Consider the following 16079-nt stretch of genomic DNA (forward strand, 5'->3'; position numbering starts at 1 on the left):
ATTGCTTATTAATATTTTTCCCAACAGGGGTCCACAAACTGAGATTTGGGGGCCCACAAACTGAGATTTGGGGGCCCCAGAAGGGGGTCAGTTAGCACACGCGCGCACACGCGCGCACACACACACATGCACACACACAAATGAAACAATTGTAGACTTCTTGACATAATATTTAAAAGGAATTCATTGTATTTTGTAAATTTACTTGTTAAAATATGAATTCCTCCATTAAAAGTTTATATCCATACTGCAACTCTGTCTAGGAGAAATATCAATTTATTCTCACAATATTATTACTAATATTTAACTCTAACAAAAAAACACGTTGTTAAGACGACAACTTTTTCTTTACAGAAATATAATTTTAGTCTCTCAACATTACAAAGTTTTCTCTGAAATTATACTTTTTCTTCTTGAAAATAGGAACATTAAGTTTTGTGATATTTATTAACACTGTAACAACATAGACCAGCTCACCTTTCTGTTTGAACGTAACTTAAAAAAAAAACTAAAAAAAACACACACCAATCAAAAATGTTTCGGAATGATTCTGTTTCGTACTTTTAATTGAAAACGCAAGAATTTACCGAAGCTCTGCTCTTGTCACGTGACACTGTGATGTCGGACACCGAGGCGTCAGTGAACGCCTCATTGGGCAGAGGCAGCACAGCGGGACAGTTCGGAGGAAGAGGAGGACTTTAACGCACTGGACTCACATTCACTCACTTTCACGCTCACAGTGGGTACGATTCCCTCATTATTGCGATTGTACACCTTTACATTGTGAAAGAATAGCAAGGAACGGCTTCTACCCTTCTTTGGCGTGTTTGTGGTGAGTTTAAGGAACCTCGGTAAATACTTTTTTTGTCATCCGTTCAAAGCTGCTCGCTTTCTGTGACAGGCAGCCTCCCCGTTTTAATGTTGCTGTCCTTTGCAGGCAACCCTGCCCTGCCTCGTAACGATAGGCAAGCTTGTTGTTTGCTTAGGTGTTATTTTACCCTGTGGAACACGATAACTAGCTAATGCTAACTAACATAAAAGCTGTAAGAATCTACTTTTTCATATGCTAAGGGTGGATCTTCCCAACCTGGCAACCCCAAAACCTCAACCTGCATAACTATTAATATGGTTAATTGGTTATGGATTGCAGTGATGTAGAATGCGCTTTCATACTGAGAGCAATTTCTAATATTTTTGTTATCTTATTCATCTTCTACAATGAAGACATTATAAATAGGGGTGGGAATCTTTGAATGCCTCACGGTTCGATTCGATTCCGATTTTTGAGTCTGCGATTCGATTCAGAATCGATTTTCGATTAAGAATGATTCTCTATTCAAAATGATTTGATTGACACAGATTTCTGCTTCAATTTATAGATGTACAAGGAATCGTAATGATCTACTCCAGTCTGACTCGCTAAAGCAAATTAGCACGCTACTCGCGGCACTTTTATCACTAAATAGAACGGCTCCACACTGCAAAAAAACAACTTTAATTTGAATAACTTGATCGTGACTTTTTCCTTCTACTCTCTAATGTGGCAACAACTTAACAGTGTATTAGACCGTGTGAAACCACACTGCCCCTCAGTGGCCAACCCGGGTACAACATGAACAGCGCTCCAAATAAAGGCACACACAGAGGCAAGACAGTATAAAATAATTTAAATAAAATCGATTTTGGGACATTTAAAATTGATTCTGAATCGTACTAAATGAGAATTGCGATTCTTATGAGAATAAATTTTTGGGCACACCCCTAATTATAAACCCTATGGCAGATATGGCTCTACATTTTAAATTGAGTATAATGATGATGACAATGCCTCCAGTGTTGACATCTCTCTTGACAAATATTGCTCCTTTATTCCATGAAGTGGGTGACGACACCCCGCAGACCTCATCCAGTTGTAAGTCGTCATGCAGTTGTCTAAGCGTTGTTGGTACAATACGACAGTGTCATTAACACACAGAGCGAGTTGTTCGCATTGCGCAGCAAAATCAAACTCTTGTCCATCAATTGTGTCTTCATTTTGGGGGGTGAGTGCAGCTGCGCGTGAGCGTGAGAGAGGAGACCTTTGGGTGGCCTTATGTCGGTCACTGTGTCCTACTCCCACTACGACTTCAATGTTGTGTAAACATCCGTGTGCGATTTACCATGCTGGTTCAGCGTTCTTTGCGATTGTAACTTGTAACACTCAAATTTTACGTGGTTAAAACTAGGGACGTTCAATACCACCTTTATTTAGACCGATGGCAGTACGAGTACTCAACTCTTGAGTAGTCACTGATAGCGATGCCAAATACTGATACCACTAATACTTTTAGTGATAGAAAATAAAGAAACCAACATAAAGAAATATCTACATATCTTATATATATATATTAGGGGTGTGAATTGCCTAGTACCTGGCGATTCGATTCGTATCACGATTCATAGGTCACGATTCGATACCAATTAATCCCGATACGAATCTATAAATTGATTATTGCGATTTTTTTTTTTAACTCAAATTTTGAAAATACTAATCAGTAAACTTGTACATGTACACTGTAAGATTTGTATGAAAATGTATTTATCTGAAAAATCAGGTTGCACTCTGTTTCATGTTTGAACAGCACGGAAATCAAATATTAAGGCTTAATGTTCCATTAATATAACATTCTTCCATGCTTAATGTGTAAATCCTAACTCTAAGTAAGACGTTTTGTTGAATATTCCCATAAAAAAATGTATGTTTAAAAATCGATTCGGCCGCATATCGAATCGATTCGAGAATTGCGCACTGTAATATCGCGATATATTGCCGAATAGATTTTTTTCCAACACACCTAATATATATATATGTTTTTTAAAATATTTATTATTATTAATTTAAAAAATGTTATTACTATTTCTGTGGCCGATTTACTGAGCAAGCTTCTTTTTTTAACGCTTTATTGAACATTGACAATTACACCATCAACTGATTGAAACCTAAATACTAACCTCAACCATCCAGGGAGTGCACCCTCTGCCGGGAATATGTGGTACTGCACCCATCCCACTCTTTTCTACATGAGGACATCTTTTGACAATTTTTGTACCCAATGGCCTAGACAGTCAGAACCAACATTGACTACCCCATGTTTAGGTCCCCTTGAACACGCTGGACATGCTTACGTGGCTCTGCGACTGAAAATAGATGTCAAAATGAGCGTTTGACCACTTTCATCTAACAGTTCAGTTAGTTCCGCCTTGACTAACTGAGGGTTGAGTATTTGTCATTTTGCATGTTATGTAAAGTATTAAAAAGAAAGTGACGTTATAAGACAGTGTATCATTAAAGCCGCTAAGGAAATAGTTTAAAAAATGTGCTGAAAATCCGTATGGGCGGAGTCAAATGTTTAAGTCCATCCCATGTTGACACTCCATTTAACTTCAAACTGTGCGGCAGGCCTTAAGCTGAAAATAATTCAAAAGTCTCCACCTCTTTATCACCCGTGAACACACAATTTAGTGCCTGCTATTTGTAATCGTTGTAAATCACAATCTCTATCCCCCCCCCCGGTCCATCTGTTAATGCAACAGGAGCCACGATGGCCGGACTAGCTGGCTCCCCAGAAATGATGATGCAGAAGAGTTATGTTGATCCACACAACCCCAGGGGCGGCCATGACAACTTGTTTGGAGTTCGGGTGCGGGTTCAAGGGATTAAAGGTCAACCTTTTGTAGTTCTGAACACTTCTGGAGAAGAAAGCCACAGAGACGTATCGGTCATCACTCACCAGGCCGGGTACGAGGCGGGCATGGTGAGGAGATCCGTGGATGAGACTAGCTCCTCGTCAGAGTTTCATTATCAGAAACATCCGGAGATCCTGAAACCGTACGACCCCAGAAGCAACAACCTCAACCATCTCAACAATTCGCAAACCTTTCCCGGAAGACCAGCGGACCGGGCCAAAGCTCGGATTCCGCTTCCGGCAGAAGGCCCGACAGATGACCAGAACACGCCTCCCACCGACATCCCCGCTAGAGCCCCAAACTCAGTCGACTCGGAGCCCTTCATGTCCGTGGGCAAGCTCATCAACCAGTTCAACAGCAGCCAGCGTAGAGGAAGGGGCGGTCCCAGGAGTCGGCTGGACCCGGAGGAAACGCGGAGGTCGCGTAGCGTGGACAGCGGCCGAGCTTCCGACTCGTCTTCCTCTTCATCCAGCAGGACGTCGTCTCTGAAGGGGGGCAGCGGCGGCGTGACCTCTGGCGGGGTGTATCCCCCGGGGTCAGCCAGGGCTCGACTCCTGGGCGGAGAGGCCAACAAACCCGGCATGCAGCTTAAAGCTCATCATGGGGTTGACCCGGCAGCAAAAGTACTTCATAGAACAAAAGAATCGGCGCAGAGCGCCTGCACAGATGGCGCTGAGGAAAGAGACGCTCAGGTAAAGTGATGTCCTCACAGGCTTTGCTCTCATTGAAAAGGTTCTATTTAATGATGCTCTCTAACCAGGTCACTCCTGATCTTCTGAAAGGACAGCAGGTGTCGGTCGACCCGAATGAAGATGCAGCGAAAAAAATGCTTTTCACCTACCTCAAGGAAGGGTGAGCGGCCCACAATTTTTCATCATCTGTACTGGGGCCTGACCAGTTACATGACAAAAATGCTATTTTAAATAAGGACAAGGTAAGACAAGTCTGCTGGAAAACTACATTACTAATGCCAATGCGCACCTGTATCAACTATAACTACTATAAAAATGAGTTCTTACATGTTCTAATTAATTTGCTCTTAATTTGAAAAGAAAAATGTAATTTTCCCAACATCTAACATGAAACACTAATGCCACCTAGTGGCAGAAAAGAATGTATAATATATCTTTTTTAACTTACATATTGAGTAAACATATTTGTCCACTTTTTTGTTAATTAACAAGAGTGTAAAACTTGAAAAAACATTTTATAACAACAGCTATAAAATGTGTGCGAGTCAACTCATGTGATTATTTATTTATGATAAAAAAAATTAAATTTATTTAAAGTTGCGTTCAAAACAGCATTAAAAATCATTCAATTAGATTTGCGGATTTACAGTATATCTTAAAAGTGAAACAGCAAAACAGCATTTGACGGATTGGTTTGATGATAGAATAAAGTGTAAGAATGATTTTTTTTTTTTCAACGTACGCTATTGTGATAGTCCGATAACAGCGTTGCTGGCACAGCTGCTCACAAATACACACAGGCAGTCAGTCATTCAGGAATGTAAAGCAGGATATTTCTTTTACAGATAAAATGACTCCTTCACTTGGAATGTCTTAAAGATCTATCAGCTATTTCGACACACGCGCTCACACAAACGTCTTGTGAAGTTCGGCCAATGTTTTCATCCCTGCACAGTCAAAGCACGACGAACAAAACGTGTTTATAAAGCATCGGTTTTCGTTCCTAGGACCACTGACGAAGTGTCCGTCACCAGGAGGAAAGTCAACCTTCTGCTTGAAAGGATCAACAGACTAAAGTGGAAAACGGCTGAGAATGTGGAGGAGGAGGTGAAAGTGAGCGGAGGAGTGAAACGTTCCCCATTGTAGCTCACCATTGACTCATGTAAGCATGTTGGGTTGTAACTTTCCCTTCTGTAGGATCAGACAGCAGAGGCCAAACAGCTGCTGGAGAAACGGCAAACCCTGGAGTCGCAAGTCTGTGACTTGAAGCAAAAACTGGAAACTGAGATGAAGGTTTTGGGCGTTTTTTTTTTTTTGTCTAAAACTTGATACGACCAAATAACTAAAACCTTCGTTATGAGACAGATGTCTTTGTCCCCCAGAATGAAAAGACACTCGCCAAAGCCTGCGAGAAGGCCCGGACGGAGAAGAAGAAGATACAGGAAGAGTTGGTCAACAGTCAGCTTGAGCTCTCCAAGCTTAGGAACAAACTGATGGAAATTGAGGCGCAACTTCAATCTACCAAAGACGAGTGAGTTGCTCGTAGTTGCTCAACTGTTTTCTGAAGCTGAGCTGTGATTGGTTGTTACCTGAGAGCTGAGCAACTGTGATGCCATTTTCACTCGACGGTAAGTGGCAAAATGGCCGCTCAGTGATAAAAAATTGCTGGATTATACTCCACTAACGTAATATTAACCAGAATACCGTCTTTAGACTAGTGGAGCTGCATAGAAGAAATTTTGGGGTGTGGACTTCCCCTTTAACTCATTTACTTTCCAAAACGTGTAAATACGTAAATGTTTTCAGTTTCCCAAAGACGTATTTATACGTTTTAATGTTTTGTTTGTTTTAAATGCTAGAGCATACAGAAGGCTTTGATGCAGCCTCTCAACTGCAAAAAACGGTTGAACAAATGGTAGTTATTACACAAACTGCCAGCAGGTGGCAGCAGAGCAAAATATATCAACCAGGGCCATGTTGAAAAAAACCTCAATTACTCAAAATTCTAAATAGATTTGTGACTAATGATGGAACTTAGCTATATTCAAATGCTAATTGCTGCAAAACGGAAACAGATAGAAATGTAATAGACTTGAATCTTTCGTTTGGTAGGTTCCATGTTTTTAGAGCAATAGAACACAATATTCTGTGGGCCTTGCAAAATCAGTCAAAATCTAGTAAAACAGCCGGGAGAGAAGGGTATTGCTTCTGTGAAAATGGCTGGGAGTGAATGAGTTCATACATTTCTTGTCACGTACTGGATGTCATTACAGTACAATACACAGGTGTGCCTAATATTCTGACCTGTGTAAAACTATCTGTAACAAATGTTCTGTTTATAAGCCTGAATAGTGTACTTACACATTTTATATCCCCCCAGGTTGACTCAGATGATCGCCGACAGGGAACGTTCTAAAATGCAGATGAAGGACCTCCAACAGCAGCTTTCTGATATGCACGATGAACTGGACCAATCCAAGAAGGCGGAAATGATCAATGCGGAGAAAGAAGTCCTTTTGGAAGTAAGGCTTCTTTCTGTCTCCCAAGTCCACGTTGCACGTCAAGTGGACAGTGACGAGCACGTGTCGTGTCTCAGGATATGGCCCAGCTGCGTGCAGACTTTCAGGAGGTGCTGCTGGTGAAGGAGGAGCACGAGGAGCTTCTACATCAACAGGAGAAGGAGCTCCGCCACTTGAAGGGGGCCATCCAAGACGAAGTGGAGACCCACGACAAATACATCGCCGCTCTGAAGGAAGAATATGAACTCGAACTTCAACATCTCCTGAGGGATTTGGAGAAGACAAAAGAGGTAAGTCCAAACTATTTTTTTTTTTTTTATCGTTCTCCTTCACAACGACCTTCACTTCGTTCAAACGTAGAGCAACAACTTGCTGGGCCGAGAAAAGGTGGAGGCGTTGGAGGAGGGCGGTGCGGCCAAGGAGAAGATGCAGGAGCTGAGTCAGCAAAGAGACCAACTCAAAGGAAAAGTGCAGGAACTGAGTAACAAGGTGGATCAGCTGAGCCGAGCCGTTCAGGAGTCCAAAGCGTCGGAGAGGCTGCAAGAGCAACGGGCCAAGCAGCTCGAGGTTTGTTACCTCTACCAAGGAAGATGTTTTGGCTTTTTTCTTTTTTTAATATACCAACCTGGATGGAAGTTACACTAAAAAGTTACTGACGTCTTGATTTTAAAAGTTACTTAATTACTTTACTGATGACTTGATTTTAAAAGTAATTAAGTTTGATTACAAGTTACTTTAATAGCTACTCTCACCAAATACAAACAACCCTGCTTAGCATTTGTTTTTATTAAAAATAAAGCTTGACATTATTTTTTTAAATTAAAAAAATCGAATATATTACTTGTTCATAATAAAATAAAATAAAAAGACAGTCTTTCTAGACTTCGCTTAACATAAATACATTTTTTAATTAACTCATTCACTGCCATTGACGACTATAAACGTAAAAAATTCATGTGAACTATTTCTGCTATTTAACATTTTTTCATTTCATTTCATTTTTTTATGAAAACTTAGGGAAAAAATTATTGTACATTTATTACAGATATAAAATTTGTGATTAATCGTGAGTCAACTATTGAAGTCATGCGATTATTTACGATTAAAAATTTAAATCGTCTGACGCCCCTAATTAAAAAAAGGTGGCGTCAGACGATTAAAATTTTTCGTCGTAATTTTATTTTTATTAGGGGCGTCAGGCAATTACAATTTTTAATTGTTATTAATCACTTGACTGCACTAGTTAAGCTAACGATTAATACATTTTTTTTTATCTATTCTAAATTTACAATAAAAAAATTCTAGGTTTTCATACTTCTGTTAGCAAAAGTGGAAAAAACGAATAGAAATAGTTCAAATAAATTTTTGCCGTCAATGGCAGTGAATGAGTTAAATCTAAAATAAAGGCAGTCTTTTTTTACTTGACATATTTAACTATTATTGTTGTAATGGCAAAACTCAAAATTTATAATGTACATTGTTTATAAATATAACTAATTTACGGTCATCCTGCACTCACAAAATCTGGTGTGACTTTCTCTTTAAACCAGTGCTTCCTAAATAAAGGGGCGGACCTTTTTTAGGGGCCACGGTGCAATGCCAGAGGGGGCACATGCGACCTCAGGAAACATGTTTTTTTTTTTTCCCATACTAGAATAACGTGTAATTACGCATCCACTCCAGTAAGTGGCCGTGGCGCTCTCGTCGTCCGAGAAATATTTTCTGAATTTTTTTCATCAATGCAAACTGCATTGCGATCCATTTGTTTAGTTTTTTTGACGTGTTATTGAAGCTACATGACCTCTTGACAACACAAAGTGTACAATAAGCCTTCTGATTTTTGTTTTTTTAACTGACACAAACTTAAAATAGTGACTGTACTCCAAGCTTGAAAACGTGAATCTCTCTCATTGCTGTTATGGACACATGAGTCGTCAAACGATGATGTCACTCCCTCAGACGGATAACAGAGTTTCCCTTTCTTACGTGTTCTATAATGCATAGTTATTTGTTCAGTGACTTAAGTGATCACGATGTTTTTTTTGTATTATTTTTAATTTTATATTAAAATACATGCTACTGTTTGTGGTAGTAAAAGGTGCTAATGTTACTTGTATGTAAAAGATAATAATAAAAGTAACGTTTAATGTTATTAGAAGAGGAACTGTTTTGTACTTGTTTCATTATTGTTCACCGAGTGAAATGATGTCACGCTGCCTTTGCTTTTCCTGCCGTTTGTTTGCTCTAAAGAGGGAAAAGCAGCATTTGGAGGAAACGCTGCAGGATGTGAGGAGGAATGAAGAGGAAATGTGTCAGTCCAACCGCTCGCTACTGACGCGTCTGGAGGAAGTGCAAGTAAAAAAAAAAAGAAAAAGAAATGGAGTACTTTGTGAAAGTATCTTGACATGGATGTAAAAGTTACACTCTTGGTTGTTTTAGAGTAAGCTGACCAAACTCAACCACGAGCACAGGGACATGAAAGAGAAGCTCAGGGAGGAGCGGAAACGAACTGAAGAGTTGTGGAAGAGCAAAAGTGAGCTGGAGGATGAGAGAAGGCTGCAGGACAGGACGGTGGAACAGCTTCAGAGGAAGGTACGAGCCTCCCTCCCCGAACCTTATCGGGAAGGGGAGGGGGGAGTTTCACCTCTGCTTGTAAATCTGCCCGCTCAGATGAATAGCATCATGGAGGACTGCGAGGCGTCCACAGATGTTCTTCAGGGCCAGGTCGACGAGGCCAAAGAGAAGAGTCAGAGGGAGTTGGCCGAGCTGCGCAGGCAGCTGCAGGAAAAGGGAGCTGAGCTGGAGAAATCCCGACTGGCGGCCAAAAAGCTTCAGGATGAGGTGTGGCCCTGGCAAATGGTTTTGCTGACTCATCAGAACGTGGGTTCAGATGTCAAAGTCACTGATGAAATGGACCAGGGGTCAGCAACCTTTCTTGAGAAAAGAGCCGTTTGAGGCCAAATAAATGAAAAATAATCTGGAGCTGCAAGACATTTCAAGATTGTTATGAAGCAAACTGTGTTAATGTTAGCCTAATGTACTAAGGACGCAAAAGCTAATTAGAGCTGCACCATCACACAAAATTATGCAGCATCAAATACTTTGACATTCATTTTTTTCACACTTACATGTTTCGTTTTTGATTTTTTTGTGTGTGTTAATTGTTCATACTTCATTTTTCATAATTTTTTTAGATTTTCTTGCCTTTATGTTCAATTTCTGCCATTCTTATGTTTATTTTACTGCCTTTTTACTTTCTTTAATAAAAAATTATGAATTCATTTTCAGATTTTTTTTTGCAATTCCCAAAATATTTTATAATAATTTTCTGCCTTTCTTTTTTTTGGGAAACATTTTATGTTACTTTTTTTTCTTAAAATTTTTTTCCCTGTCTTTTATTAATTTATTCAATTCTCAATTTTATGCACATATTATGGCCATTTTATGTTATTTTGGGGGTTTCTTCTTTTGTTTTTGGACATTTTTTTAAATGTTTTTTTTCTGCCTTTTTTTTTTTTTTAATTACTATTAATACATTTTCCGATTTTTTGGGGGGGCGGCAAAATATTTTATGGTAATTTTCTGCCTTTCTTTTCTTTAATATTTTCTTTTCTGCCTTTTTTTAAATTCAATTCTCTGGCATTTTTGGCAGTTTCTTCTTTTTTTTTTTCATTTTTTGACATTTTATGGTCACTTATTAAATATTTTTAGGTAATAAAAAAAATCGTTTCATCTTTTTCTGACAACTAAAACATTGACATTTTTGGGAATATTAAATTTTTCATCTTTATCTAAAGCATTAATTCATTTGAAGATTATTTTAAATAAAAACTACAAATAAATATGTAAATTTTGTTTTAGAAATTTCTACCATTTTTTTTTTAAAGCTCCACAGGGAGTCACAGGAAAGGGACTAAAGAGCCACATGTGACTCCAGAGCCCTAAAAAAGACCAAAAAGAATTTGAAGTTACAATAGAAAGTAATCAGAAGTATCACTTCTTTAACTTTCCTAATCCTTGTGTTTATTCTGTGCTCAGCTGCTTCCTCTGGAGGAGAATCTGCGGAGGTGTCACAGGGAGCAGCAGGAGGCCCAGTCCAGGGCCCGGCAGCTGGAGCAAAAAGTGGACGAGCTGGAGGAGAGGAACGCCACCACGGTGGAAGAGCGTGAGCGGCACGTCAAACTCCTCGAGGTGCCTCAAGCCTCATTTTCGAATTGTTTACTATCTTGACAAACTGCTGCTTGTTGTGACGTGAGTTGACTTGAGGTCACGGCCGCCATACAAGCGCTCATATTTCAAATGTTTGCTCGCAAGCCAAAGCAAAAAAACAACAAGCAGATATCGCACTTGATCACATGCCATGGGACGTTTATGTGTCCTGGCACCATTATTTGTCTTTGCCTCGTCCCTGGGAGCGATGAGGGTAGCGAACGGCGCCACTGCAGCAGCATCTCACGTCTCGCCACTGTTTGTCTTGCTGATGACAAAACATGACACAGTGACATCAGTGTGTTGACACTGCGCGTCGAGCGAGGAAGCTTCGTGTTTACTGGGAAAAGTTCACCGACCTGTCTTGAGTGTGAAACTTACACTGGAGCATTGCACAGTCACCGACGCCCAAGGGAGAAGCAATCTCTTTTTAAATACATCTAACTGGAATTAAGTTTTAATATGGAACTGAGCAGCCATCTTGTATCTGCTTACTCATCCAGCTACAGTGATGAATATAATACGCTGGAGTCACAACAAGATCCTAAAATATCCCATTTAACACATTCACTGCCATCAACGGTTATAGATGTCAAAAATTAATTTGAACTATTCATATTAGTTTAACATTTTTTTCCCACTTTTGTTAACAAGAGTATGAAAACCTAGAAAAAAAATTATTGTACATTTAGAACAGATATAAAATTGGTGATTAATTGTGAGTTAACTATTGAGGTCATGCGATTAATTACAATTTAACATTTTAATCGCTTGACGCTCCTAATTTTTAATAATCTCTTGAGAAAAAAAAAGATTATTAAAAAAAATGTCTAGGTTTTCATACTATTGTTAACAAAAGTGGAAAAAAAATGTTAAACTAACGAATTTTTGATGTTTATAGGCGTCAATGGCAGTGAATGAGTTAACATAAGTTTGAATGTGATTGGTTCACATCCCCAGTCATATATGGGTGTGTACACTTATACAACCACTTTATATCTTTCTTTCTTTCTTTCTTTCTTTTTACTTCACTTTGTGAAAAGATTTGTTTTCGTTAAGTTCATAAGTCACATTAATGGCGTAAAAAGTTTTTCAAATGCTTTATCTTGGTGTAATTTTTTTTCATATCATAAAAATTGGCTTACTTTTTGGTCAGGGCGTTTGTCTTTATCTCTGTTTTATGTTGTAATGTGTTTTAAAAAAAAATCTGATTTTAAAGTAGCCAATATCAGCTAATTATTTTTTTAATGACTCCAAAATAAAATTCAAATGCTCATATTTAAATTTAATGTTTTCAATCCAATCCAATTTTCCTAACCGCTTATCCTAACCAGGGTAAGTTTATTGTTTTTCAAAAGGAAATTCAATTTCTTTTTTCCTTCTCAGGGCCGCATTGGTCAGCTCGAGGAAGACGTTAACGATGAGCGCAGCACTGCCGACCGCCTGATGGAGCGATTAGACAAAACCAAAGAGCAGGCAAGTTTACACGCTTTTTACATCGAACTCTCGCCTTTATTATTTGTATAGATTCCGTCAAGGGTCAACCTGCCCGTTATAGAATATTATCTCAAGTTGTGCTTTGACCATAAACAGATGTGCTGCGTACTCAGATTTCCCCACAGCTGTCCAGTCGTCTCGTAGAAAGTGTGTTTTTGTTTCATCGTGTTCACTTTGTAGCCACGCTGATTTATGCCTCTACCTCACATCATGTCATATGTTTCTTATTATCTTACTATCAGTCAGCATGGGACCCTTTTTTCTTCTCAAAATAGGCCACTGTTAGAAGCAAAGCGCTGGGGCCTAATTGACACAAAACACTGTTTTGGGTGCGGCACAAAGACACAAAACAGCAAACTATTGTGTGTGGTGATTCGCTTTCCCTTCACTGGGCCTCTGGTTGTTATTAGAGAGGAGAGGCTGCTAAGACTAGACAGCATTTCCTCTTTCTTTTTTTTTAATGAAGTCAGTTTAAACTGAAAGTGACCTTCTTCATTTGTTTTTTTTTTTTTCATGTCAATATGGGAGGTAGCACAAACCCATTCAGCCGATTTAAGGGATAAATTCTGTCTAATCATTGCATATCTATCTATCAAGTGTCTATCTGTCTGTCTGTCTGTCTGTCTGTCTAGCGTCTCTCTGTTTGTCTATCTGTCTATCAAGTGTCTATCTATCTATCAAGTGTCTATCTGTCTGTCTGTCTGTCTGTCTAGCATCTCTCTGTTTGTCTATCTAGTGTCTGTCTGTCTATCAAGTGTCTATCTATCTGTCTGTCTGTCTATCTAGTGTCTGTCTGTCTATCTGTCTGTCTAGTGTCTGTCTGTCCATCGATCTAGTGTCTGTCTATCTGTCCATCTATCTAGTGTCTGTCTGTCTGTCTATCTATCTATCTATCTATCTGTCTGTCCATCCGTCCATCCATCCATCCAGCTACCTAGCTATCCAGCTAGCTAGCTGAAATATACAATATACAAGAATGTGTGCCCCCAGAGCCTACTTTTTTTTCTTCTGTATGTCTTGTATTTTTGTCTGTTTATCTATCTAGTGTCTGTCTGTCTGTCTATTTATCAAGTGTCTATCTATCTATCTTCTGTCTGTCTGTCTAGCGTCTGTCTGTTTATCTATCTAGTGTCTGTCTGTCTGTCTATCAAGTGTCTATCTATCTATCGGTCTGTCTATCAAGTGTCTATCTATCTATCTTCTGTCTGTCTGTCTAGCGTCTGTCTGTTTATCTATCTAGTGTCTGTCTGTCCGTCTGTCTGTCTATCAAGTGTCTATCTATCTATCTGTCTGTCTATCAAGTGTCTATCTATCTATCTTCTGTCTGTCTGTCTAGCGTCTGTCTGTTTATCTATCTTGTGTCTGTCTGTCCGTCTGTCTGTCTATCAAGTGTCTATCTATCTATCTGTCTGTCTATCAAGTGTCTGTCTGTCTGTCTGTCTGCCTGTCTGTCTAGTGTCTGTCTGTCTGTCCAGCTATCTAGTGTCTTTCTGTCCATCTATCTAGTGTCTGTCTATCTGTCCAGCTATCTAGTGTCTTTCTGTCCATCTATCTAGTGTCTGTCTATCTGTCCATCTATCTATCTATCTGTCCATCCGTCCATCCATCCATCCATCCAGCTACCTAGCTATCTAGCTGAAATATACATGTACTGTATGTGTGCCCCCAGAGCCTACATTTTCTTTCCCTATTGCACGTCTTGTTTCGCGCTATTGCACTAGCCAGTGTCCTAATATTACAATGCAATGTGATTGTATTGTGCCAAAGTGTGCATTTTGATGTGTTAGCCTTATGTGATGTCAGGTGGATCAGATGAGGAGCGAGTTGATGCAGGAAAGAGCAGCCAGGCAAGACCTGGAGTGTGACAACGTGAGCCTGGAAAGACAGGTAGGGCGAACCCGTCATTAAGAGAAAAATATACTGTGTATGTGCAGCCGTTGGCTGATGACCAGTCCAGGGTCAGAAGGAATATGCTTCAGCCTACTTAGCTCGCTGCTCACTAAAACAACTCATCCAGAAGAACACTTGGAATGTTGGATCTGAAAGACTGCTCTGGCTGTCTATTCTAGTTCATCCCAAAGGTGTTTGATGGGGTTAAGCATAGATTTTGCGGTTCTTCACTGATGCGTATATCGATTAAGTGACGTCTCCTCATTATTTTGCGTACGTGACCTGACTCTGACCTGTACTGGAAATCCAGCATTTAATTTAATTTTGCCTCATTTGTGACAGTCCACTGTTTCATTTCCTGCATCAGAATAAAGACCTGAAGAGCACGGTGACTCATTTAGAAGGATCACAGAGGACCAACCAGGATTCTCTCATTTCCAAACTCAACAGCCGCATCCAAGAACTTGAGGAGCGGTTGCAAGGGGAGGAAAGGTAAGCACTCGGCTTCATTTTTTTTGCTTAAGAAGTGCCGTCCCATAATGTAAAACGTTACAGAGGACATATTTTACATCAGTTCTGTGGTGATCCCCCCCCTTGCGATATCACTTTCCCTATGCTTGCAAGGCTGCCAGCATCACAGTGGGAGGGTGTAAAATTACAGGAAGCTGCATGATCTGATCACTTGGCGCATCTCGTCTCAGGGACAACAACAACTTGCAGCAAGCCAACCGCAAGCTTGATCGCAAGGTGAAGGAGATCAAGATGCAGGCCGACGAGGATCACGCCAACCTGCAGACACACAGGGACCAGGTACGAGCGCCCGCGTCGCCGTCGGTCACGTTCGCCTCGGGCCGCCCGCCGTCTCTGACTTGTTTGTGAACGGCGCAGTTGACTCAGAGACTGAAGACGGCCAAGAGGCAGATGGACGAGGCCGAGGAGGAGATCGAGCGCCTGGAGCACGCCAAGAAGAAGCTGCAGAGAGAGCTGGAGGAGCAGCTGGAGGCTAACGAGCAGCTTCACGGCCAAGTTGACACCATGAGGAAAGACATGAGGTGAATGTGTGCCGTCGGTTTTTCTCACAAATGACTAACTTAACTTTGGGATTGTTTTGTCTTTTTTTTTTTTTATTTGCATCACCAGGCGCAAACGGAAATCGCCTCCTGTAATTAAAGTGGCGGAGGATGGCAGCGGCCTGGATGACACCGGTTCTGATTAACTGGATAAATAACTCACATCACGTTTGGACTTAATGAGGAGCTGCTTTCAGTAATTCAGTAACAACTTCTATTACCCTGGCGTTGTATTAACACTGCCCTCTAGTGGCGATATTTTTAATTACATGCATACCAAATATCCATTTTCTAATGAACTAAAACATAAATTTTACATTCTGTGAATTCATATCTATTCAGTTTCACTAACGTTTATCTGAAATATCTCTTAACTAATGGTTCCATGTCCTGTACTTTTCAAAATGTGTATTGAATAAAAATGGAAATACAACTGTGGCTTGTACACGTCATCGTAATCATGCGTACAGGCGGTC

At 40.0% G+C, this 16079-nt stretch overlaps 1 protein-coding gene across 6 annotated transcripts; it reads left to right on the forward strand.

Moving 5' to 3' along the window:
• Positions 1 to 660: 660 nt before the first annotated feature.
• Positions 661 to 16054, forward strand: LOC144053756 (cingulin-like protein 1). Of its 6 annotated transcripts, none has more exons than XM_077568543.1 (19): positions 661 to 739; positions 3574 to 4418; positions 4487 to 4578; positions 5426 to 5531; positions 5616 to 5711; positions 5801 to 5949; positions 6799 to 6940; positions 7015 to 7227; positions 7298 to 7504; positions 9188 to 9292; positions 9377 to 9529; positions 9608 to 9778; positions 10976 to 11128; positions 12533 to 12622; positions 14447 to 14530; positions 14901 to 15025; positions 15235 to 15343; positions 15422 to 15585; positions 15674 to 16053. In XM_077568543.1, the coding sequence occupies exons 2-19, from the start codon at positions 3582 to 3584 to the stop codon at positions 15747 to 15749; spliced, it is 3072 nt and encodes a 1023-aa protein (XP_077424669.1). In that variant the 5' UTR covers positions 661 to 739; positions 3574 to 3581; the 3' UTR covers positions 15750 to 16053. The 6 variants fall into 6 exon arrangements, with proteins under 6 accessions (XP_077424669.1, XP_077424668.1, XP_077424671.1 ...); XM_077568542.1 differs by having other exon boundaries at positions 666 to 743; positions 15674 to 16054; XM_077568545.1 differs by having other exon boundaries at positions 667 to 832; positions 4514 to 4578.
• The last annotated feature ends 25 nt before the right edge of the window (positions 16055 to 16079 follow it).

This window comes from Vanacampus margaritifer, chromosome 6, assembly GCF_051991255.1.
Source record: "Vanacampus margaritifer isolate UIUO_Vmar chromosome 6, RoL_Vmar_1.0, whole genome shotgun sequence".
Classification (NCBI taxonomy): domain Eukaryota; kingdom Metazoa; phylum Chordata; class Actinopteri; order Syngnathiformes; family Syngnathidae; genus Vanacampus; species Vanacampus margaritifer.